At 34.1% G+C, this 26,918-nt stretch overlaps 3 protein-coding genes across 3 annotated transcripts; 1 reads left to right on the forward strand and 2 right to left on the reverse strand.

The window, feature by feature from the left end:
- Positions 1-1,587: 1,587 nt before the first annotated feature.
- Positions 1,588-6,264, forward strand: LOTGIDRAFT_239080 (hypothetical protein; the record flags this gene model as incomplete). The annotated part of the gene is made up of 9 exons (XM_009052918.1): positions 1,588-2,208; positions 2,601-2,716; positions 3,246-3,426; positions 3,599-3,764; positions 4,307-4,501; positions 4,722-4,802; positions 5,079-5,310; positions 5,535-5,660; positions 6,232-6,264. Exons 4-9 carry the CDS (start codon positions 3,604-3,606, stop codon positions 6,262-6,264), a joined length of 828 nt encoding a protein of 275 aa, XP_009051166.1. The 5' UTR covers positions 1,588-2,208; positions 2,601-2,716; positions 3,246-3,426; positions 3,599-3,603.
- A 1,933-nt stretch (positions 6,265-8,197) lies between these two features.
- On the reverse strand, positions 8,198-16,179 carry LOTGIDRAFT_52132 (hypothetical protein; the record flags this gene model as incomplete). Its single annotated transcript, XM_009052912.1, has 17 exons — positions 8,198-8,295; positions 8,574-8,669; positions 8,946-9,041; positions 9,191-9,286; positions 9,543-9,734; positions 9,867-9,962; positions 10,242-10,337; positions 10,641-10,736; positions 10,890-11,009; positions 12,013-12,123; positions 12,720-12,828; positions 13,156-13,418; positions 13,702-13,816; positions 14,046-14,147; positions 14,333-14,470; positions 14,780-14,907; positions 15,729-16,179. Coding segments are annotated over 17 exons (2,403 nt in total), but the record flags the coding sequence as incomplete, so codon positions are not given.
- A 6,237-nt stretch (positions 16,180-22,416) lies between these two features.
- On the reverse strand, positions 22,417-23,528 carry LOTGIDRAFT_143026 (hypothetical protein; the record flags this gene model as incomplete). The annotated part of the gene is made up of 2 exons (XM_009052919.1): positions 22,417-22,653; positions 23,388-23,528. 2 exons carry the CDS (start codon positions 23,526-23,528, stop codon positions 22,417-22,419), a joined length of 378 nt encoding a protein of 125 aa, XP_009051167.1.
- Positions 23,529-26,918: the final 3,390 nt, after the last annotated feature.

A 26,918-nucleotide genomic window follows, 5' to 3' on the forward strand; every position in this document is an offset into this window, starting at 1 on the left:
CTAAAATATTGCCTTATAATGTTTAATCTGAAAAATTCCTAAGAAGCTGCTTAATTGAATATGAAAATGTCAGTAGAACAAGAATCAAAAAATCCTTATATATTTAAGTAGTTTTGAGTTTTCAGTCCATATTGATATTTTGTTTGTTTTGTAGGCATTACACAGATTAGATATATAGCCAGACATAGAAAATAGATGAACAAAATAGGACGTTACCAACAATTAACAGATCAGATTGCTTTCTTTTTAATTGGCAAATAAAAAAGAACAAACGGAAATGTCAAAATCAAGACCTCAAGAAAGATACAAAACAAGCCCAAACTCGTTTTCCCATCTGAATATTATGTGTATAGTCATCATCATGGTTGAAATGTGCACATTAGCTGGCAGTGAAGATGCAATACAACTTACTACAAGAAATGCTGCTGGAGATCAAACTGCAGCTTCAATTTTAACACAACAACCTCCTAATGACAGTCCAACAATATCTTCTACAACAGCTATTACAACAGCTCCGACAACATCAGCTACTACCAGTCCTACAACATCTTCTACTACCAGTCCTACAACATCTTCTACTACCAGTACTGCAACATCTCCTACTACCAGTCCTACAACATCTTCTACTACCAGTACTGCAACATCTGCTACTACCATTCCGACAACATCTCCTACTACCAGTCCTACCAAATCTCCTTCAACCAGTTCAACAACATATCTTACTACCAGTCCTACAACACCAGCCACTCATACTACCAGCCCAACACCCCCTTCTACCAGTCCTACAACATCCCCATCAACATTACCCACTACATCTCCTACTACCATTCCTACAACATCTCCTTCTACCAGTCCTACAACATCTCCTACCAACACTCCTACAACATCTCCATCAACATCACCAACAACATCTCCTACTACATCTACCACCAGTCCAACAACATCTCCTACCACCAGTCCTACAACATCTCCACCAACATCACCCATTACATCTCCTACTACCAGTCCAACAACATCTCCTACTACATCTACTACCAGTCCAACAACATCTCCTACCACCAGTCATACAACATCTCCACCAACATCACCGACTACATCTCATACTCCCATTCCAACAACATCTCCTACTACCAGTCCTACAACATCTCCATCAACATCTCCTACCACCAGTCCTACAACATCTCCATCAACATCACCCACTACATCTCCTACTACCAGTCCAACAACATCTCCTACTACATCTACTACCAGTCCAACAACATCTCCTACTACATCTACTAACCAGTCCAACAACATCTCTTACTACCAGTCCAACAATATCTCCTACTACCAGTCCTAAAACATCCCTTACTACCGGTCCTACACCACCCACTACATCTCCTACTACATCCCCTATAATCAGTCCTACTACATCTCCTACAACAAGTCCAACTACTTCTCCAACAACACTACTGACTACATCCCCTCTTACCAGTCAAACAACATCTCATACTACCAGTCCAACAACATCTCTTACTAGTAGTCCTACAGCATCTCCTACTACCAGTCCTACAATATCTCCTTTAACACCACCCTCTACATCTACTACTCTATCTCCTACAGCCAGTCCTACTACATCTTCAACAAAATCACATACTACATTTGCTACCAATCCAACAAAATCACTTTCTACATCACCTACCACACCTCCGTCTACCAGTCCAACTACATCTCATCCTACCAGTCCTACAACATCACGTACACCTCATACTACCCATCTAACAACATCTCCAGCTACCAGTCCTACAACCAGTACTACATCTGCAACTACCAGTTCAACAATATCAACTTCTACAAGTCCTACTACCAGTTCTACAACATCACCTACTACCAGTCCAACGTCTCTTACTAACAGTCCTGCAACAAAACCTACAACTTCTACTACCCGTCCTACAACAACACCTACAACTTCTACTACCTGTCCTACAACAACACCTACATCTTCTACTACCAGTCCTACAACAACATCTGCATCTTCTTTTACCAGTCCTACAACAGCACCTCCATCTTCTACTACCAGTCCTATAACAACAAACACATCCTCTACTACAAGTTCTTCAACCCCAAGTAGTTATTTAACTACCTCCGCCACTTCTAGTATTACATACGAATCGACGTCTTTAGTGTCAACTGTTGCTGCACTTTACCCAACATTTAAACCAGTAATAGGTTCGTTATAATTTGTTTTACGTACCAAAGAGTTAGGGTAAGATTGGAGATCAGGTGTACGGTCACATACAAAAGCGGCTGTCGAAATTGAATAACATAATTTACTTACACCGTTTGATATGGATTTAAAATCTGAAAGGGGTGATTTTAGACACCTTCTGTTATAAATGTTGTTGATATTTTTATTCAGATATCAGTAATATCTTAATCTGATAATATCCACCATCTTTTGAAGTTTGAACTTGTTTGCCGTTCTGTTTCTTCTTGAATAAAGGAACTCTGCAAATTTGTGTTTTATTTATTACTCATTTATCTAAATTGACCACGAATTTGTTGCAATAATTTCATTTGAGTTTACCGCTTCACAGGAAATAATTTGATTTTTATTACAGAGGTTACATCTTTCAAAGTAGATGTGACAATTAAAATAAAGGCTGTTTACGATGTGAAACTAAATGACAAGAACAGTCCACTGTTTTCAATCTATTCCAAAAACTTTACTGAATCGGTATGTATTTTGAACAGAACAAACACTTGACAAATTCAACAGTGCTATTGTACTAAAACTACAATCTAAGTCACAATCTTGCAAAAAATATTACCATTATTACACCATAAAGCAATGTACAATGATTCACTGTTTACTATTTTAGTTAACAAAAGCATACAATGGAACTCCTGGTTTTGTGAAAATAATTATCATCAGTTTTAGGTAAAGTCTATTGTTAATTTTCACCACCTGTGGGCGAGTATCGATTTTGAATACGGGATTAATTTAAATTTAGTACTTCGACTGAAACGTTGATAAAACTTCATGTTCAATAATCACAGTCAGTTTATGAGATAAGAAATCAAAAAGTGCATCATTATCATTATTACTATTATCATTATCATTATTACTATTATCATTATCATTATTACCATCATCATTATTACTATTATCATTATTATTATCATCATTATTATTATCACCATCATCATTATTACTATTATCATGATTACTATTATCATTATTACTATTATCATTATTATCATAGTTCTCTTTATCATTAAGTAAAGGAAGTGTAGTGTGTAATTACAACGCTGTATTTGATCTAACCAAAACCAATTCAGAAACGGTGAAGATACTTAAAAAGAAAGTAAAAGAGAAAATTAAGAATATTAAGACTCTTCCTGGAGCAGTGGATGACGAGTCTGTAGATGAAACATTTGCAGAAGGTTTGTCAATACTTTAAGAAGATTTCTGAAGTAATACCATTTAACACTTAACACTAGTTAACGTTAACATTACTTGTCAGAATATTACGTTCTAATTTACAATAGTATGTTCAATGACTAAACATATCGATTAATATGTATGTTGTCATTATTGGCATTTGCGACTTTTTAGATACAATGAAACATTTTACGGATAAATGTTGGAAAGCTTGCCCGACAAAATCAGAGTGTTCAGAGAGAGAGGACGGCAGTGGAATAAAATGTACACATAAGTGCGAGTATCTTGAATGTGGTAATTATGGTCAATGTGAGTTGAAGGACGACGAAGCTGTATGTAGGTATGTACTGCCTTTCTATACAGTCATTTATTACACAATTAAACAACATATAAGATCCTAATTTGGCTAGAACCGATTAAAGTTAATTTCAATTTTCCCTAACACTTCACAGAATTAAAATCCGGTAAATGGTAAGTGTACAACAATTCATTGCATTGTCACGTGCAGATAATATCCATTACATTACATCACTGATACAGTAAGGGAGACGACGTCAAAATATAAACCCATTTCGACATGCTGTTGGTAAAACAAGAAGTTTTAATAAAAAAAACAGTTGAAATATTAAAAAGTATAAAATTTTCATTTTCCGCCAAGATGACAGGGATTGATTCTGAATTGTATTTCAAAACTGCCTAAGATCCAAGTTAATATTCATACACATGATGCATTATGATAAGGACTTGGAAACAGTTGGAGCAATTATAGTTTCCAAGTTTGATATCACAGGGGTAAATTCTTATATAAATTTCGGAAGTTCTTTTTAACTGGATCGTTTTCATCATATTTATGATAATTATATATTATATTCGATATTTCAGATGTAATGAAGCTGAAGATATAGAGTATAGTGGTGTTAATTGTGATATAGTAAAAGACAAAATTCCAGTTTCCAAACAGCAAATATTGATTATAAGCTGTAGTGTGGTAGGATTCTTGTTGTTGATCATCATTATAGTGGCAATTCTGTTTTACAGACGACATCGGCAATTTAAAACACTGACCAAATCTAACAGGTAGGAGTGTTGAGGTTGTTGAATTTGCAAAATATCACAGATTTCTCAGTTAGTAGATTTGTTTAATGCCATTGCTTAAAGCATAATATTTATCAAGTGTTAAAGAATAATAGTCATAGCTATTATTCATAATTATGTCATGTATTAATCAAATATAATGATAGTGAAAAGAAATTTTTCGTATAATCATTGACGATTTGACGAAATATTTTTTTTCCAGGTATCTGGATGACGAAAATGTTTTAGAACGATATTCCCTTTATAGTGGAACAGCTCAAGAGCCGGAATCACAGAGAATCAGGTATGGATATATTGTGTTGCCTTCTCCTGCTCCCTTAATTTGTCTGTATGGACTGTTTAACTTATGTTTCAAATACGACAAAAGGCATTTGGCAGGCATAGAAAGTATCCATAGTGAACATGTCTTCAGAATTCGAAAGGAGAGCCGTTTGGTTAATTAATCATAAAATGTAATTGAATTTGCGTGATAGTGAAAAGAAAGTGCTAAATTTCCCTTGGCCAGGCTCACCAATCACATTTAGACCTTATTTTTTAATTCAATGTATTTTGATTACAGCTCTAGAAGTAACGACAACGTAAGTTTCTCTCATTTTAAACAAAACAACTATAGAAGAGAGACCAGTTCTCACGAACACTGGCACGATGTCGAGCTTCAAGATGAGCAAATCGGTCACCAATTTTACATTGAGTTGCACGGGATCACAGAAAAGAATAGGTCGAAATCTTATATGAATGGTGCTTTCAATAAATATGACTCCGAGTCTGCTGGATCTTCACAAGTGTTGGAGGTAAGTATCCACAACCACTGATTAAGAAATTACTTTGGAGGTCGATAGCAGATGATCCAAACCTAAAATGTCAAGTCTGATGTCATGGGAAAAACTGGGTACAATTTCCTAATGCAAGCATGCTAATGTTCGTTTAAAAAGCTTAAGTAAAAACTTGACATTCTATCAAAGTTTTATGATGTTCTTGTCCTTTTCTAGCTAATTGGCTTGGTTCTTACTTTCAGTCCTCTTTTAATCAGCGTTTAAATCGAGAACGCAAAACATCCACTGGCGATTACATCCATCGAACAACAAGGGAGATTTCTCAGAAACCATTAAGTGTATATGGCGAAATAGACACTGATACAGACGTAAGTTCACTTCAACACTTTTAGACAGTAACAATTAGACCGTTTCAATGCATTTCGACACACTCTCGTGTACAGTTTTGATAGTTTACTTTACCTTTACAGCGTTAATAACGCAAGTTTTGTTGTTTTTCAATTAATAAACTTTGTTTTAGAAATAAGCAATTCTAAAAGCAACTCCATGTAGTTTTTTTTCTTTCAATCGACCAATACTTAGTGTTCAATCACGTAAAAAATCGTTTCTTCCCTTTACCACACAACAAAATATTAACCCATAATACCATCACATTTTTTGATACATCCTCTCACATGTTATTTACCTGCCGTACACTGGCCAAAAATCTTTTGATAAATATCATTATGCAAAATTGATTGATGCTTAACTTGGAGAGATCCGCTGGGATAGGTCATACAAAAGTCACACAAATACAACGGAATGTGTTTTTTTTCGCTCAATTTAAAGTTATTCAAAGTCATAAACGTCAAGTCGCGATGGCAATTTAGCTTTATTGCACTCCTTTTCCCACACTAACTCCATAATCATCTAGCACCATGTCATATTTTCTCTTTTCAGTTTTCAATACGTCGCCCTAAGATTATTCTGTAGTTTTTGTTTGTAGATAGTGATATATAGATTGTAGAAACAGAACGATAATTGCATGTAGATTTGATTCCAGATAATACGTCTATAACATGCCAATGTGTATTACATGTGCAATATGCATATTATCAAACTGAACATGCTAAATGTATAGTACCGACTTATATGTGCAATGTGTATATTACCGATTAATAATGACCATGTGTATATTACCGACTTACATGCGCAATGTACCGTTGCACCATTCTACTTGGTCTTTCGTGATATATTTGTGTATCCTGTATCCTTTGGACAGCCTGTTTGGAACTACTCTCCTTCAAGGAAACTCGCCATCCAATAGTTTTAACCAAAACTGCTTAGAACTGAACATCCGAACGCTGTTGATGTAAACGAAATACTTTTTGACCCTTGCACAGCAAATCAGTGTAATGTTATGTATGTTTAGTTAGTATACCTGTAATTTTTAATTATAACTTGTCATATGGCGGCTCTCTTTTGGAGAGTAAATTTTATTTATTTTTTTCAAGGGCTTTGTTAAAACTATATCGATCGTATTGTTTAAATTATTTGTGTCAATTTATCCTTCTTTATAATTTTATAGTTGTATAGTTAAAAATGTATTATAGTTTATATTAAAAGTTGGTGACTTTGAATAAACGAAATTTTTTGAATAATTAAATGGTGGTATCAAGATGTTATTAGGTATTATTATATTTTATTTTTTTTATTATTCGGCTAAGTCGTCATGTCGCTATTTCTTTTTGTTGGTGCGTTCCTATTTGTAGCGTGTTTTGTATGTTGACCAGCTATGACAGGTGTGGCGCCAGACAGGTATGCTTACTCTTCTAGACACCTGATACCACTTTTCATTATGAAATACTTTCTTAAGATTGATATTTTCCCTTGTGTGAAATATTTATTCGCTGCTGCCAAAAAGTTTTGGATTTCGGGTTTCCTTTTGCGGTTCGTATTGTTAGTACTTGTAATGCTTATTTACTAAATGGTATTAAGAACTGAGAAAACTATATTTTAATTTATTCATACAAGTACACTCAAATAATCTAATGAAGATCACCAAACACAAGACGGTCTCACATCTTCAGAATACAAATTTTAAGCAAATTTATGCTCCTATTTATCACACTTGGCAGACCGAGTGTAACACATTCTTACTCATGACTGGTGAATTGTTTTCCGATGATGATCAGCTAGATATGCACTGCATGCCTGTCTGAACAGTATATAATTAACTAACATATAGTTTCTATCTCTGAGGAACACAAATGTCTATATTCAGAACTTACTACAATTATCTTTTAACATGCTTTTAACTCGCTGTACCAGAGATATACCACGTTCTTAGAACTATATAATAAGTAGCGTTAACACCACTAAGGTTTTTGACACTTTTTGTTACGTTAAATATCCCAGATAGTTGCTGGTGATCACTGTTCGACATAGCACACTAGCACTTTGTATTCAACGTTGTCTCGTGGCATATTGTGTTAACTCTTTTATTATACACTTTCACTTTCTTATAATAATACTCACTAAAATTAACACTATTGGTATATGAGGTAAGACGTACAAGCGAAACACTTAAGTTCTATCTGTATGTTAGTTTTTAGGCACATGCTATTGGAACCTACTAACATAACATATTGCTATTTTAACACTATCTGTTTGTGTAATTTTGCAATCTTTTAGTGTTATAATCTAAATACTTTCCACCTGATGTATTACTGTATTATACATACAAATCCTTAGGTTATGCGTAAGTGCATTCTGCTACCCCAGCGTCTATTGTACTAACAAATACACTGCTAAACGCTAAAATGTTGACAGTGTCTGTCCATTTTTTACATTTTTAACAATTATTTTAATGTTTACACATACATATTTTTTATCCAACAGGTTTTGAATTAACTATAAATTAACGACGTTTACTACAATCTTTGCCATAATGATTTCTATTACACCAACAATATCCCGGAGCCATACAGAATCCTTTATTCTTACAACTTGGTCGACAAATAGCTAAAATGAAACAAGTTAGTCAATACATTCAACTATTCGGTATAATCCGGTACTTTTTGTAATTCCCAACTTTCCCAGTACCATTAAAAACCAACACAAACCCATTGATACTGATCTAAACTCCTAAACTCGCCTGGGCACAATTCCAAATTTAAACACTTTTTTACTTTTTCAACATTCCCATGTCATTCGTATTCTGTTCTCGACATTCGTCAATCCCTCGCCATTCCACATAATATATTTGATAATAAGTCAATATAGTATAAAAAGAAGCTTACGTTTACTACAATCTGATCCAGCATAACCATCTTTACAAGCACAAATATTCGGCTTAAAACAAAGACCACTATTTTTGCACGATACATCACATATTGCTAGAATAATAGGAAAACATTTATACTATTATCATAGAGGAAATGTCTAAATTCACAAAACGTAGGAAATATTGAAAAATTAAATCTAAATTCTATTTTAGTTATTCACCTATGGAAGTTTTTGAAGTGGACACAGCATGAAATAATGATATTGTCACTCTACGAATAGTCATTTGATATGAAACGAAATCTAGTTATCAAAATTTGGGCTGTTTGATATTTAACTGTTTAGATAAGAATTATAGTCATAACCCTAATATAAGCGTAATTACAAACCTTTATCACATTTAAACCCTCTCCAACCAGATCTACACATACATCTATCTGGGGCTCGACATCTACCTCCATTCCTACAACCCTGTCTACATATAGCTGAAAATATATACAGTCAATTAACAGCTCTTAGTATATATACAATTGTCCAATTATCCTCACTCGTCGATTCAGTTATTATTCGGCTTTGAATTTGAGGGTGTCATTCCTTCTTATACATCTATCTATAAAAAAAAACGTTGTCCTACCGTTTTCACATCTCGGACCACCATAACCTCGTGGACATTTACATGTATTTTTTCTTTTACATTTACCCCCATGTACACATGGAGGACTGCATATAGCTGGAATTGCAAATTTATAATTAGTCACCAAATCCATGGCCTGATACAAAAGGTCTCACTATTAAATGCAAGGTAATACGTTTACGTGGGAGTTCATGAGTGCAGCATTAGGTATAAGCGCCGATATAAGTGAAGGTCTGTTGCTACAGGAAGGTGCTGAGATGATCTCCTCCATTAAACAAGATTTCTTTAATGAAGACTAAAGTTTAGTGGTTTTTTTTACATTTAGTTTGAAACCCTGGCCATTCAAACTTACCATTCTGGCACCTTTTGCCAAAATATCCTGTAGGACACCGACATGTACCTGCACTGGTACAGTGTCCACCATTTAAACAAGATGGGCGACATATCTTTCTCTCACAGAATATTCCATAAAATCCAGGCCGACATTTACATTTGTTTACAGCGATACATCTACCGCCATTGAAGCATTTAAAACCACAGGCAACTGAAATATTTTAAATGATTATCAAATTGTCCGTACATATCAACAAAATTCTGTGGTGATACTATAATATTGGTATGGTATATTGGTTGAATCAATGCAAGAAACAAAATATTGACTCTTAAAGTCCCCTACCTCTCTCACATCGCGACCCACCATACCCAGGTTTACAGCGACACCTGTTGGATGAATAGCATTTACCATCATTTTTACAAGACGGCTGGCAGGTTGCTGAAACATATTTTAAAATTAACATTTTCTAATGAAAATTGATTCGGTTTATGTAATTGATTTAAAAAAAAATACTATATTTATCATTGAAGAGTTCGAAAAATGGGGTTATTATCCTTCAATAGCAGTTATTTGTAATATAATAAGTTGATAAAGCCGATCAGAAAGAAGTACAAAATGGCTGGACTACATAAAATATCATATCAAGAAAATGTTACATAATCTAAGTTATCAAAATCAAAATTGGCCTATAATAATGATGCGTATCTAAGTACTTACAAATTTCACAAAGTATTCCCTTATAGCCAGAAAAACATTTACAGACATTCGGTTTGGTACAAAAACCTCCTTTGTGACATTTAGGATCACATATAGCTGGAAATAAACACAATGAAACCTTTACATTTAACTATAAAGAAAATTACATTTTCAAGTAATCCAGACTTGCTCAGAGTACTTTTCTTCATATAAAACAATTTTTTACTTCTGCAACATGGAAGCAAATGTTTTGTAGCAATGCGCTGACATTCCAGAGGGCTGTACGGTATAAGTTCATTTCATCGAAAATTACTCTGTGAAGCATTTACTGGAGAAATCTAGAAAAATCGTTCAACTTCAAATATTTATGCAGTTGCAAGTCTAAAAAATCTACACTGATGCTGTGGTTATTACTTTTACCTTTATGACATCTATGACCTGCATATCCATCAGGACATTTACATTTATTTGGTTCATAACAGGTTCTGTATCTACCACAGGACGGTTCACATATAGCTGTAATATATTTATTGCATTATGTTTAAACTGAACGCATTTTTGGACTGTCAGTGGCTTAAATATATTCAAATTGAAAATTCGAAACACAATATCATGTGTGTCATCTGAAACCAATCAACTTTATTATAACCAAAGCTTACTTACGTGTACATGTAGTGCCATTACCGCTGTATCCTTTAGGACAGGGGGAACAACTATAGCCGGGATAATCCCTTAATTCCATACAGGTAACTAAATCTGAACAGACACCTAATTTACAAGCTTTTTCACCTGAAATCGAACATAAACAACGCATAATATAAGTTCCAAACTGTGAACTATAAATATATGTACGAATGTTCATTTTTCTTTAGCAAAATATAACATTGCAACTCGCCATGGATAAGAGAATACAGTGCATTAAACAATGAGAACATACTCGTAACAAAAAAACTCACTATTTCGTTTGCACTGTTCTCCATCACCAATAAAAAATCGAGGACATTTTCCACAAACATAACCGTTATTTGGAGCAGTTAAATCTTTACATGAAGTACCAGGAAAACAAGGTGATGACAGACATGAATCAGTTTCTAAAAATATTCAAAAACAAATTAACTGTTACAGTTGAATATTTTGGTTATATAAGGTAATCTCACAGCTCATAGATATATAAATCAGTTTCATAAAACGATTATATACCACTTCCTGTAGTCCTGCTAACGAAATAGATAATATTAAATCGTAGTTTTCATCTGGAATCAATCACACTTGTTTATTTTTGCTTGAGTTTTTCATTTAGTTGACTGTGTCATTAGGAAGGTTATTTAAAGTACTCACCCGTACATGTTATACCATCCCCAGTTAATCCTGGTGGACAAGTAGAGCAGGTAAATGATCCAGGAGTGGTCAAACAGAGTACACCGGGAAAACATGGATCCGTGTTACACAGATCTGTAGAGATCTCACATTTATCACCTAATTATCATAAACATAAATGACGATGAAACATTTTCAATAAGTTTTATGATGTCAAATGTTGATAACCATGTTGACATTGGATTCAATATTAGTAGCATGAGCCCGTTCCTCAAAATATTTTTATACTAAAGTGTGACCTTTTACTTTGCGAAATATCATACTTACACGAAAATCTATCGTCGTAAATCATATTTATATATGTTATACATACACACGTTTACGGAATTTCCTCTGCAACTACACGATATGTATGCCATTGACCAGATAGAAAGATTATCAGAAAGGCTGGCAGGGGTAGGGGAAGATTAATTACCTTTATATCCTTGTGGACAAACACATTCGTAAGCTAATAACTGATCGATACAAGTACCATGTAAACAGGGATTGGGTTCACAATCATTAATATCTACTTCACACAGTTTACCTTAAATATTCAATAATATTCTTCAGATTCTAGCGTACATTAAAGGTTCGATTTGCACCATTCCAATTTCCATTCTTACGCCTGTGGTTCTTGCAATTCCACTAAAACTAACGCGTATTATGACGTCACTTGTGGGAAGCTACCGGAAGCTACTATTGCTATCTATGCAGTTCCCCTCTAGTAACGTCATAAAATGCGTTCGTTTTAGTGGAATTGCAAGAACCTCAGACGTCGGAATGCAAATTGGAATGGTGCAAATTGATCAGTGTACCCGATACTCATAGAAAGTTTAGAAATCCTCTTTACAATCCCTTTAATGGGGCATTTCAAGCAGGCCTACCATACCCGATGATTTGGCATTCACTCTCCTTGAAAGAGTGGGTTTGCGATGAAAGCATTTATGATACTGGACAATCGGGTGAAACCGTCCAAGCTTCAAGTCAAAACATCTAAAAGATATGCAAATATCAGTGACAAGAAAACAATACCGGTGGCTGTTTGTACCACTGGCTTCCGTTCGAGTTTGCAAATCTAATTCACCCACATTCAACACTAAATTCCGACGTCTTTCAACTTGCATTATAAATGTCACTTACCAGTGTATCCAGGAAGACAGGAACATGTGTATTCGAATGGACCACTGATAGAATCAAACCCATTGGCACATATTCCATTGTGTAAACAATCACACGAAACGACAATTAGCTGGAAGGGGCAGATTTTGTATTTTATAGCAACCGTAGCTTGTTAATGTTTTGATCCATTGTTTCAGAGGTAATGTTTGGTAACACCCATATCAAATAATACAGATATTCATAGCACTTTTTAAAAATGGTTACAAATCCGACATATATGTACTTTAGTCAGTAAACTATATTCTTCTAGTCAAGACATTCTAACAACTTTTGTACAACTAAAAAGAAGTCGTTTTGACGTTATAGCCAATTGACTGTTAGTGCTCCGTTTCATATTGACATATTGGTCAAGGGAAATGAACATTCTGTGAAGGCTAGAATGGGAAGACCCTGTTACCTGAATCAGAAGAACCGATGAAGCATTGCAAGGATCTGATGCCGTCACTTCAAATAACTCTAACTTTGGGGTTTCTTTTCGTTCAACTGCAGCAGTGTTCCACACCAGTATGTTACCCTCAGTTATAATAGCGTCCTTATGATGGACCGTCAGTGTCGTTTCTGAGCCCTCGGGGTCATAAGCTAAAATCAAAACTTTGACTTCCTCCTCCAAAAATCTCACCACTTGTTTATTTGTTACTTCAAAAACTGGTGGCTGATTTTCTATACGAAGAAGAAAATATAGACGAAGGATGATCGTATATCAAAGTAAAAGAATCCTTAACCATTTCAAAACATAGTTAATCAAAATACAATTTTCTTTTCTAACATGCATTTAGAGGCACAGTCCCTTTACTGCTCTAGTTTAAGTATAATAATTTTTTCAGGTGAAAATGACGAAAGATATATATTCTACGTTATGAGTAACAAGTACAGAGCTACCACTCTATAAAGTAAAAAAAATAATTGTAGTCATCCAAATAAAATCTTCGAGTGGTGGTCCTACCTTCTAGTCCTGTCCATTTGTAATTGGATACAGTAGGTATACACTGTTGACATCTGTTCTGTATATTTCTAGCTTGCATTGGGTAACATTTACCATCTATATAGCATGTATTTTCCTAGAATTTCAAAAGAATCTACAGACAGTAAATCATACGTCCAATGAAAGATTAATTATCCGACATATCCGTTATTTTAATTAATGGTTTTTAGTCAAGGAATAATATGATACATTTATGAGAGACAAATTTAACATAATAAACTAGCCAGAAATGTTTTCGAAATATGTTAGATATTATTGCCATGGTTCAAATAAGAACAAGAGAGCAAGAAAAGGGAAATCAAGACATACTTTAGTAACACATGGACTGCCTTGTTACAGTGTCGACATCTAGAATCATACACCACAAATCTCCGATCAGAAACGACCCTTCCTCGCCGATTTATTACCTTAAGTACAAAATAAATAAGTAATGTGGTATTGCTCATGGATGGAGTATGTCTATTTCAGATTAAGTCTCTGGAATCAATACTACTTTTGCCCTTCATACAATAAACATCCATGTGAAATTATTAGATGACCGACGCCAGTGGTATTTGTAGCGATCGTCAAATTTCCTAAAAAAGTTTCTTACCTCAATTTGATATCTTTCTGTATTTGATTGGGAAAATACTCTTCTTAAAAATTTAGTTGATGGTATGATGCAATCGACTTCATTTGCCTTGAGGTCTATTCCAATCGACATCGACAGATTAGAGAGATCTGAACTATACTAGAAAACATTGTGAGAATATTAAGAAGGTTTTGCGGTTACTACATGTAATCATGGAAATAATGTTTTAGTTTAGTGCCACCTATTGGAAATTAGATTTTTGTCTAAATGAGTTTCCAAAATAAAGTTATTATTATCTGGATAATGAAAGAATATATATTATATACTATAGGAAGTTCCTTATTTAGTTCTATCAGATAACATAGTACGACAATGTTAGTCCAGCACTACCAATTGCCTTAATAGATCGTAGTCGACCATTTACACACCCAATTTACATAATGCATCAATAACAACAAACTTAAATACCTCAACAAGAGTTAGTTTGCATTTAAATCCACTATTGCGCTTTGGAACAAAAAATGTTACTCGATCACATCCATACAGATTGATGTCACATAATTCAAATGTCTTATTCCACTTAATAACTGATATTTCTGTTGGCTGAAAAAAAAAATGAATTTCCCGGAATTACATTTAAACCTATATAAAGTTAAAAAAGTTGTATATTCCTGAATTGAAACCACTTAAAAGGGCTGTTTGGGATTCAAAAGAGATTTCCTTGCGTTTAATCTTGTGTGGATACTTCTATTCACTATTTGGGTTTCCTAATTCCCATTGCTCCTTTAATTTCAGATGCCCTCGATCACTTGAAACCAAGTGAATAACACCAATCAAAATAAGAGACCATTTGTTGTCAAGAACAAAGTCAGGAAACATTGAATTTTTTTTTCAAAGAAAGATGTACGGCTTACCTCTGGCAATGGAAAAACTTTCTGAAAAACATTGGTCGTTGTTTCTGGAGGGAATGTAAAGAAGTCTGTGAATGGTGTTGGAGTTGTCGTTGTGGCTGTTTCTGTTGTTGGGGTTGTAGTTGTTTGTGTCGTCGTAGTGGTTGGAGTCGGGGTGGTTGTTGTTGTAGTAGTAGTTGTTGTGGTGACTGTAATGTAGACAAAGAAATGTTATGTCCTGGTTGATGAATGTATACGGATGATAATTATACCTATATATAGCTTAGACTAGGTATGTTTCCGGATATAATGTGCACACGATTTGCTACTTTAATTATTAACTTTTTCTATAATCCCACACCGTACACCACATCGGCAACCGTATTCCTCTATTCGCTTCAAACATCGTCTATAAATGGTAAATCATTGATATAAAATATTGATACGAAATAGAAATAAAAAATATGGTAGGTTTTACGTCTGCTTTTCTGCAATGGATTTGTCTAATATTGACTTACCGAGTACACTACAGTCCAATCCAAAATAAAAGGATTCACAGACACACCCTTTTACAGTACACTGACCTCTCCCATTACAACCAGAAGGACAGGCAAGAGATTTTTGCACTTCAAGAGGGAAAACTGGATCGAAGTCATTTGGCGGAACATATGATATAAAATCCTTTAAAATACTGTTTTCACACATGTCTTCCACAATTTTTAAATCATATTTCACTCGCGAAGAATTTTTCTTGATCTGAATATCCTGAAGACAGAGATTCAAAGCGGTATCTACAGATTGTTGTACAATGCTTGTACAAGCCACAGAAATTGGTGAGTCTACGATGTAAGATGCACACAGAAACTGAGCATCCGCTTCCTTCATAAGAGACTCCCTTTGCCAAATTGGTTTAACTTCATTTTCCTCTTCGGTTCTTCTTGGAACTGGAAATCCACTTTCAAATGTTTTGATTTCTGTATCAAATTCAAACTGATAAGGTTCCGTATCCTTTAGTTTTGTAAAGGAAGTGAGTTTGAAATCCAAATCACGAACTATGTCAATGTCGCCCGAACCTTCATCTCCCAGTACATTTAAGTATTGGTCGGTTGTGTCTATAGTTCGCAAGACTGAAATGGTGTTATCTAGATAGGGAGACGAATGACCACAAATTTCGCCATCATGGGAAGGAGAACAGTCACATTCGGTATCAAAGGTTGGCATCCAATTACCATTATAATCGGCATCGAATAATGTCTTGTTTCTCCTTATTCTGAAAGAAACATACAAAAGTTTAACTATGTCAGATGCTGTCACAGAATATTTTATATTTTTACCGAATTGAACACGATAAAAAAAAATCGCTTGCAGACATAACAAATGGCATCCGGTTTGCGTGTCAAGAGATCTAAAAATCAACAGATTTGGAATTTAAGGCAAGGACCATACAATCGTCGTAACAACAACCAGTTGCGTGAGAGATATTTCAACTGTATCTTTTTACGTGATTTTCTCACCTCCATTCTAGAGCTAGAAAACTAGTACCACCAGTTAAAGGCTTTATGTGCACGTTATTGTACACCTTTTCACGGAAGCTACCGCATAGTCCGGTATTCGACCTTGGTCCCAGTCCATTTACCATCAGTGCTAGTGATATTCCCCACGTATCAATAGAAACCTTTAATCTCGATCCACCGGAGAACAATATCTGCAACAACAAATATGTTTTATATAGGTCATAATGGGCCTAATGTACAAGTATTCAGGTTTTAGAAAACTTTACATGGTGTCTTATCTAAATTTTTTATCATTTTTTACAAGGTGAAAGAATGGCCTGTGCCCCCCCTGAAGAATTTTGTGGCCCCTCACCTGATTTTCCTAGAAACGCCACTGTGTCTTAGAATTTAAATAACCTGTATCGCGATGGTCTGCACATGAATTAGATATTGGGGATTGGACAAAAAATTGAGAGCCTGCTGACTTTCTTTCGAAATCTTATATTTGTGTACGTACATATTTAATTCTTCCTCCGAGTGCCTCCTCGATCTTGAAACCTCCCAATTCTTGTGACCGAGCCTGAGTTCTGACGTCACCACCAGGACACATATCAATATTTATTCTACCAGTTCGGTAACTCATGGCAACACCACAAAGACAGTATCCTCCGTGACCGTTACAATTCCAAACTCGAACATGTATCTAAATACACCATGAGATTTAAGACGCTTTAATGTGCCACCCGATCCTGTTCACATGGACATACTATCAGAGTACAGTACAACCAAACGGAAAACAAAACAATTTATTCTCTGTCAAACTTTCTATATTGCATCAGCACATTGTGCTGTACTTGGTCAGTACAATATGTATAGACTTACTTATAATAAAATCTACCAGTAATGTCAAATACACCAATCTAGGTCAAGTACATATTTCACATTAAAAAGTCATAAATTTATGTTTGACATCAGAAAGTTGTAAGTTAATTAATAACCATTGTCTTACCACAAAATTATCTATCTGAGACACGAACATGACGAACGTTCCATGAAAACTCAAATCATATAATCTGAAATAGACCGTCTGTAGTTTTGTTAATGGCAGTTTAACATGGTTGAGGACATATCCTTGACTGACATGTTCCTCTGGATTTGCATAATCGCGTGCTTGAATACAAGAAGTTCTTTAATCATTCGCATGATTTTATATTGCTTAGCGTATTTCGATAAGAAAAGTTCCCCCCAAATCATGCAACATTTGAATTCAACTTGAACTATCTCGTTCATACAGACCATACCATGTTCTGAACAACTGATTGGAAAAGGTATTTGTATATAATAAATTTATACCTTCCATCAAAAGTCTGAACATGTGGATCAGCAAAAATATAACATTCTTGAACACCAGCATCTTCTATTTCTATCTATTGAGAGAAAGCAAACGTTTTTATCTTCAGATGATCCTTAAGTTCTCTGTTATTGTCCACAGATTTACAGCTTCCTGGTTTGTTATGATGTAAGTTTTTGCTGAAACAAATCTGAACCGAAAATACCATTTGCTTTGTTCATTAAAAGCAGTCAAATATCACTTTTGATTTTGTATAACATCAGCGTCCTTCAGCGACATTTAGGAGAATAGATCACATCAAATAACAGAACACGTGATGATATACTATCTAATATGTATTATACCATTGAATGTCAGTACGCGATAAGGGATTCAATAAGCCTTATCTAACCTACCATAGCTTCTGTATACTGCTCATTCCAACCGTGTTTGTTCCCACCAATAATAGCTGAAAGAACGGCTCCTGACACCTCTTCATTGAAAGCAAAATCTGGTATAACTTTTACTCCAATTTCCGCTCTACCACAAACATTATTCTCATCACATTCGTTATCAAATACCTTTAATTTACATGCAGATAGTCGTATTCTTGAGGATGGATCACCATCTGAAATCAACAATATGAATCTGGATAACAATGACTTATGAGTGGGGTTTAAGACAAAATCGTGTGTAGTAAGGTCATCTCCAATTGTATGTGCAAACACGAAATGTTGCTTCGTACAATATCCTATTAACAACCCTTTGTCATGGAGTAATAAATAGACGTAACACTTTTGCTCATTTCTAAGGTAGTCTTACATAGTCACATCACTATGCTTTTTGTTTGTTTGTTATTGTCAACAATAAAAGTAGATGTGCACGTTATGAAAACAGTCAGCAAGATTGTTATCAATGTTTACCTAAGTTTAGTACAGCCAATGTGACATCTATACCACAGTTTATTTTGTCACACAATATAGGTATAGTTGTATACAGTGTTATATTTATAGCTGGCATACTCTCTTTTAATGAAATCGTACCTTCTGAAAACTGAAATGGAATAAATTTTTAGGTAAAAGTACCTGGTTTATTTATAAGGAAATAAGAATATCATGACAGATTAGTTTAAGTAGTGTTTCCTTGAGGTAAAAACTATTTAGGATGGTGAAAGTAAGTACTTTGATGTCTCGATGTTGGTAAATGAACTATTGAGCTACTGGTGGAACTGAATTGCCAATCAAATCGTGTAGATGTAAAGATTGATCTGGAAACACTTTTCCTCTACATTATAATGTAATAAAAAAGATCTTACCTTAAATCCTAAATTAAATAGATCACTTATACCATCATCCTCGGCAGCAGTCTTTACATGCATTAAGCTTACACCACATTGAATCTGATATAACAAAAGAAACATTTCATAAAATGTCACTAACCCTTTTAAATAATCAGATTACCTTCCAAAACATGTGTCGCAAATATTTGTAGGCCTATTCGACGGGTCTTAATTAATTCGTGATTTATTGGTACCCTCATGATGAGTTGAATTTCTTCATTCTCGTTATACCCAGGCAGGACTACTGTAGATAGTAAATAGCTATGCGGAGTCTTCTACATTTTTTTTAACATTAAAAAAGCATATAACTTCTTACATGGTCTCCAGGGAAAACATCCTCATAAACTTTTAATAACGATAATCGACCCATCATATTTCTCCTAATAATCTGTAACTCTCCACCCATCCATTTATACCACGCAATTCGAAATTCAACACCGACAGTTGATTGGTTACCCAAATCGAGGCTACAGTTCAGATAGTGGTCAGATCGATATATGACGTTTTGGATTTTGGGTTTTGTAAGCTTAACGTGAGTAACTGAAAGAGAAAAAACATTATCCATAGTTGTTGACTTCGATGTGAATAATTCAACTATTATGAGAGATTTTTGAAGCAAATATATCGCAGAAAATGTCAATCATAGCACAACTGATCATGTGGGCACATGGCTATATTGCCATTACGAATAGTACAGTGTTAACAGTTTATATGTCAGATTTCCTCATATCAACTATAACTTCACCTAACCAAAACACAAAATTATGTTGTTTAAAAATGAACCTTCTATGGCTTGAAATATATATAACAGGCAAAGAAATAAATTGAAATTTTAAATTTTGTATCCATTATTTCACAGTATATATTCTGTTTATATTTTGTACAGCGAGGAAGAAAGCAAGTCACATTTCTACATGATAAGTTGAAAACTCATGTCAGACACATGGCAAACAGAATGCCTCTTTTGACAGCATTTGACAGAACAAAATACACGAAACAATACACATCCACATTTATCCGAAGAATTCACAACCAGGCATACCTACGCATCTCCTGCGATTCATGTTATACTCCTGACCGTCTGGACAACTGTTGATCAAACTTCTCTCTGTCACTGAAACACAAACAAAACAACAGATGATGACTCCTACAACAGTCTGCCATTTATATTCTTTTGACAAGGCATAAATATGCATCGTTTTAAATGGCGTCGATAGAATAATTGGATTCTGTTGCGTCTTAGTTTGCCAATAAATCAAATCTGTTAAAACTACATGTTACATTAAAAATTATCTGTTTTAGTTTAAAGGCACTGAACCAAAACGATCCATAATCAGTAAATAGATACCAGAGAGTTTGTAAGAACATTTGACTAAATTTTCACACTTTAGTATGTGTGTTTTATCTGAATTTATTTAAGAAAATAGAAAAGATCTGGTACAGTCTGATACAGACGGATAATACAAATATATACACAAAACCCTGTCCCAAAAGATTTGTACGATACACCCTTTAAAATAACATGTAGAAATGGTATCAGTAAATACATAAATTGTGATAAGTAAATTATCTCACCCGGTGTTAGACAGTTGCCAGTCTGGGGATCCAAGATAAGACCACCTTCACATATTCGTTCTTGAACTATAACATAGAGAGAGTTGTCAAAAACATCATATAACCTGATAAAATGCCCAGATTAGGCAGAAGAAGAAAGGCGAAAGTGACCTGAATTTAACTTTTCGCACCGTAAATTACCTAACAAGTTCTGTGTCAAATACTTCATGATAAACGTTAGAATGTCAGATGGGCAAAATGTACAAGATTCACATCGTAGCATCAGATATGTGAAATTTTTTTCCAAGACTGAGGTAGACTGAGTTGACAAAACCAGTTCGGAATAGGGTACTCATACTCCGGTAGATTCATATATACTGTGTTCAACGTGAAAATGAATCTAAGATCTAGATTTGCATACAGTGATTTTACGTAAATATGTGAGCATGTATGTTTTTGTAAACTGCACGTTAAAATGTCGGATATCTAGTGTATCGTAAGGTAAATATGGCAAATATATTAAGAATTTTTAAAGTTGGTCATGGAAATGCCAAAACTAACAATTACTAATATACATTATTTACTCAAAATGCCAGATTTCACTCATATGAATACAAGTTCTGCTATCGAATGCACGATGCAAGTTGACAAAACCTTGAAGAATTTCTGAATAATTTAAAATAACGAACTTATTATATCACCATGTTTTTTGACATGTATTATTAGCACACACACATTCTCTACGTGATTCAGACAATTCTTTGTGCACTTCTTAAAGCATCAGCTGATGTGTGTTACGAAGGTACTCTATTATCATTTTAGAAGAGAAATGTTCCACAGATCTACGTGATTATCTATTTTGAACGCAGTGATATAGCAGACTTGAATTCCTACCAAAATATTTGTACCATCTCGAGAATAAAAAGAGGAGTTATTCAGATAGCGTGATAGATAATTCTATTAATAAAGTGGGTAAATTAAAATGTTAAGATATCTGTAACATTCTGTACCGAATTTCATTAACTTGTTTTACAAATTATTCACGCTGGCCTGGCAAGGTAAACACACATCAGCATTACATTAAATGGATATGAGCATAAAAACAAGACTTTAAATGACACTGTAGTCTTTATCGTGCTAAATAACTAAATCAGGAACACTAACTTAAAACCAAGTTTTTAAAAAAATTTCCTCAAAGTTGGCATCGAATTTCGGCAAGTCAGCATGAAAAACGATTTGTAAAAAAACATTGTGGGCTAAAGAGTAATCACGAGTAAACAGACAGATTGTTAGATTTTTATTTTCAATTGTAACAATTCTAATAACTGAAAGAGTTTCAATTCATATCATAGCAGATACCAAGATCTGAGGGTCCAAGATACAAAAGATTGGGAAATAAGAGAAACAACCCTCTTGACAGATCAGTATCAGATCACATTTCTACTTACTCCGATAAGTATTGGATTTTGATTGAATTCCGTTAGTATTGAATGCTACTCTTATATCTTACCTGTGGTACAATACCCTAGATTACAGCCTCGTGTAGCTGAAATCCGATACACGTAAAAATCGCCACAATTTTTCACTATTGCTGTAGACTTGGACATACAACAATTTATTTCTTTCCGAGGTAATCTCCAAGCAGCACACGCTTGGCCAATCTTTTCTTTTCCCGGCAACGGCAAACCACCGCGAACATTTAACCAGATTGGCGCTTGAGTACCACATCTATACACCTTAAAAATACATATGGAAATATGCATTCAATACAGCTAAAATATGTACAATATAGTTAAAATTGACAAACAATATAACTAAAATTATGAACACAAGAAGAAAATATATGGAAAATTCATAAACAGGTATATAGCAGAAAATATACATACAATATAGTTGAAAATATACGCAGAATATAGATGAAAATATATATTCAAACCAGCTGTATTATTTTAGATACGGATGAGATGTAGTTATGTGCAAATACATATTTTGTTTGATTACCTTGTGGAAATCGAAATTTGTACATTTGAGAAGTCAACTAATGCGGGAATTAAATCAATATCTTTTTTGTTGGGTTGCACTTTAACAATCTGATCGATTGTTTAAACTTTGATTTATAGAACGATTTGTTCTGGCACAATTCGTAACCGTATGTTTTGTGTTTTTGCTATAGACTTGCCAAAATGTATAATGACGGCTAAGTTGTGTTGTAATGTAATTGAAACGTAACGAGTTAAATCTTTTTAATTAAAAGTTCCAGACAATAAAATGTCTTGCCAACAGCTGTGGTAATTAATAACAATGTTAAATGATGTAAGGTTATGCTTTGTCATTAATTTAGAATTTAACTCATCACCGTTATGTCCTGATCTTTTATTCTAGATATTTTCTTTAAACCTGTCAACAAAGTCCGATTGAAGGAAATACTTTTAGAAACAAAAAGGCTTCGGACGCCACATGCTCGGCTTACCTGAACACACTTAGTTGGAATGACAGCATTAGAGCCATTAATAAGAAATCGATACCAGCCACTCCGAATATATACATCACATAACGCCGCTTTTCCTTGTGGTACAACATAATCCACATGACGTCTGAAATCGTCAATCATTACATGATTACCAGTTTCACAAGGATCTGTAAAATAAAAACATACATCTTCTATAACAAAGATTTTAGGATATTAGTAGATCTGGGATGAATGTTTTGTACTCTTGTCAATTAATTTCATTGCTCTTGGATACAAAATTATTGAAAATACGCCAAAGATACGCTGTAATGGTATCATGTTAGACGTTACGTAAAATATCAAGATCAAGTGTTTGATATCACAGGTAACTTTTCTTTTATGATGAATGTGTCAGTTATGTATATGTGTTTAAGAAAAAAACATGGATCTTGCCAATTATTGGAAGTCACATATGAAAACGCAGATAACTTTATGTTCATGTTGCGTATGTGGGTAACCTCAGTTAACTTTCTATTAGAGAGATCTGATAAAGAATGCATCACCTATACAAAGTAGTCCCCGTATGCACAAAGATCAAAACAAGGCTGTGATAGATGCATAAAATTAACACGTCAAGAGAAAATCTGACATGTTTACTTTTTACCAAAATATATGCATTTTTTGATAGAATGCCAATTAGTGATTCTTATTTCAAAAATTGATAAAAACAAATACAAATCCATCGTTAGAAGTCGCATTTTTTTGTATTGGTACAATAATAGCATGATGCCGACCGCATATGTTTTAATATATAAGAACTTTCAATTTTTTAGACGTAGACTATAGTAGGTTGCCTTTAGAGACAGACGCGAATGCCTTTTAAACAATCAAATTTTATTTATTTTCACATTTTTGCAAAAGGTTCGCTATTTGTAAAGTCAACAGATGGTTGTAAATCACACTTCTAAATAGAGCAGCAGATTATCCTATTTTATTATAGAACCTGTAAGTAGATGTTGTTTCACAAGTATAAAGATAAAACTGACGGTTTAGATGTATCAGAGGCGGCATAAAACATTAATATGATATTAGATAACAATATCGCCTTCTTACGTTTTTACACCCAATGACTCTCTAAAATTTCAGGTTCCGACTCTGCATAATTGCCTTATATCATCATAGATGGCTTTATCATTACGGGTCATAACGGGTTTTCTACATCTAAACCTTACTGCTACCGATATCACTGCTGGTGGAAATTGGTGAGCATTCAGTCGTCACAGATCCTTTGGAGACGTTATTTCGTACAAATGAATATCCACGGCGATTTCGAAACATATGGTTACAGTAATAAGCTTCGTGTCCAGAATAGTATTCTAGGGTGCCAAAGAATGCTTTGACATTCGGACTAAATAGTTGAAATTGGGGTATAAATTCCATGGCATTATTTAAAAGGTTGCTGCATGATGTAAATCAATTATGTTTAAAATATTCAAGGCATGCAAGTTTTTGTATAAAAATTCGACATGCATGAAACTGAAAATTCGATGCCAAATATTCAAAAAATTAAAATAAATAAAACAATTCAACGTCTGAAAAATTCATCAAGATTTTTATCTACAAAGAATCACACCAACTCTACAATTCAGGGTTTGTCCTCCCAGACTCACGTTGCACTTCCTTTATTATATTCAAGTTGAAATTCTTTTTAAATACATATGTAAATAATTAAAATGGCAGCTATCACACTTTATTGTGTGCGTGCCACTGTTTTAAAAAGTTGGTTAAATTACTTATTATATTTTCTTAAAGACAAGAATATAAAGGCTTGACAATGGAGCGCAGGTGGTGTCCCCAGAGAGTTATTTTGCCTTTTGAACTACAAATGGAAATCGTGTAGGCATATTGGTATATTTCTTTATCCCACATATTTAAAGTATGCCATATAGAAGATCCACATGCTATGACAAGGATAGTAGGGGTCTTTGATGCCAAGCCAAGTGTAGTAATCAGTCAAAAAGAGTAGGTCGGAATATTATCATTATCAGCTAAGTAGTAAGTAAAGTTAGCAAGTGCCTCATTGATGTAGACTGTTTTATAATCAGAATTGGTCAAATTGAGTAGTGTACAGGTAGTATATAGGCAGATCACCTTATCATAGCAATTCTTGTAGTGGAAATCAAATTCGTAAAAGTTTTTCTTGACAAATTTGGGATCAGGGATTGGTGGATTTGATGAATTAAATTAAATACATAGTCACTCACCTATACAATTTACATAGAGAATGTTAAGAAGAGAAATCAACAAAATAAATATATTCCGTATCATCTTGTATTTTGGATTCTATCCATACCACGTCAACCTAAAAGGCACATTACTTTTCCAAATAATTCGGATCACAGCCAGTTTAGCAAAATATCAGCCTATCATGATCACGTCAATATTGAAAGAGCACAGCTTCAATAAATAAACCCCTAGTAACTGTCGCTAAAAATGCCACACATATATAATTCATGTAGAAAACCAAGAGGTAAATTCCCAATCCGAAGCACATCGGCTATTATATTCTACTATTCTATTTGTCAATATCCTCTTCTGAAATGCATGGATCTGCTAGAAATTGAAAATCTCAAACATGTAAAATCAGAAGAAAATAATCCACACGTGTTATTTTATAAAATCTTATTAGCTGATTTACATAAACGGGGAAATCTTTAATGAGTAACAAACCGACTTGTTTCAACAGACATATCAAATTCAATTCACTTCAATAAATGCAAGAAGACACAAAACAGCACAATATCCCAAAAACACTCAACAAATACTGTTGAATTATAACTATCGCATATACATCATCATTTTAATTTCATTTATCTTTCCTATCTACACCCCGCTGATAATAATTGCATGATGTAATTCGTCTTGTGGCTTCTTGTCGTTGAAATTGTTGAGGTTTCTGGAAATAATTTTGTTGACTTAAAGACGCATCTCCTTAACTATAACCATATCTCTAGACAAAATATGTGATGATATATTCACGTAAAATACATCAACACGTCAAGCTTATCTCCATAGCTTCTAATAAAACTCTATTCACGATCATACAAGTAAGACACACCTTTGCACTCTGCTCAGAAGGTGAGAAATGGTTGAGATAGTATCATAGTCCCATGTGCGAATCATATCATTTGAAGTGAACGTTGAAATTACACCCGGCCTTTAACTACCAAACACTACTATACTCTAATCGACAGAATAAAGCCAAGAGTTGAATTATGTAAAGGTTAAATTAGACAAATCTTGATTTATCAATCAGTTACATTGCATATCTCTTATCTCAATCTCTTATTCCAGTACCTGTTCCATCCTGGTTTGGCTAGGGTCAGTTTCTTTCGATATTTCAAGCCTCTTAATGGTAAATAAATAAACCTTGCCTTCGATGTGAATCTCAAAACTAAATGTACAAACAACTATTTTTTGAATCATTCTGATCTATAATTACATTATATGCCTGGTATTATAAATCAACAATAAATTATATTAAAAGTAATT

The sequence above is a fragment of the Lottia gigantea genome (genome assembly GCF_000327385.1).
Source record: "Lottia gigantea unplaced genomic scaffold LOTGIsca_191, whole genome shotgun sequence".
In the NCBI taxonomy this organism is placed as follows: Eukaryota; Metazoa; Mollusca; class Gastropoda; family Lottiidae; genus Lottia; species Lottia gigantea.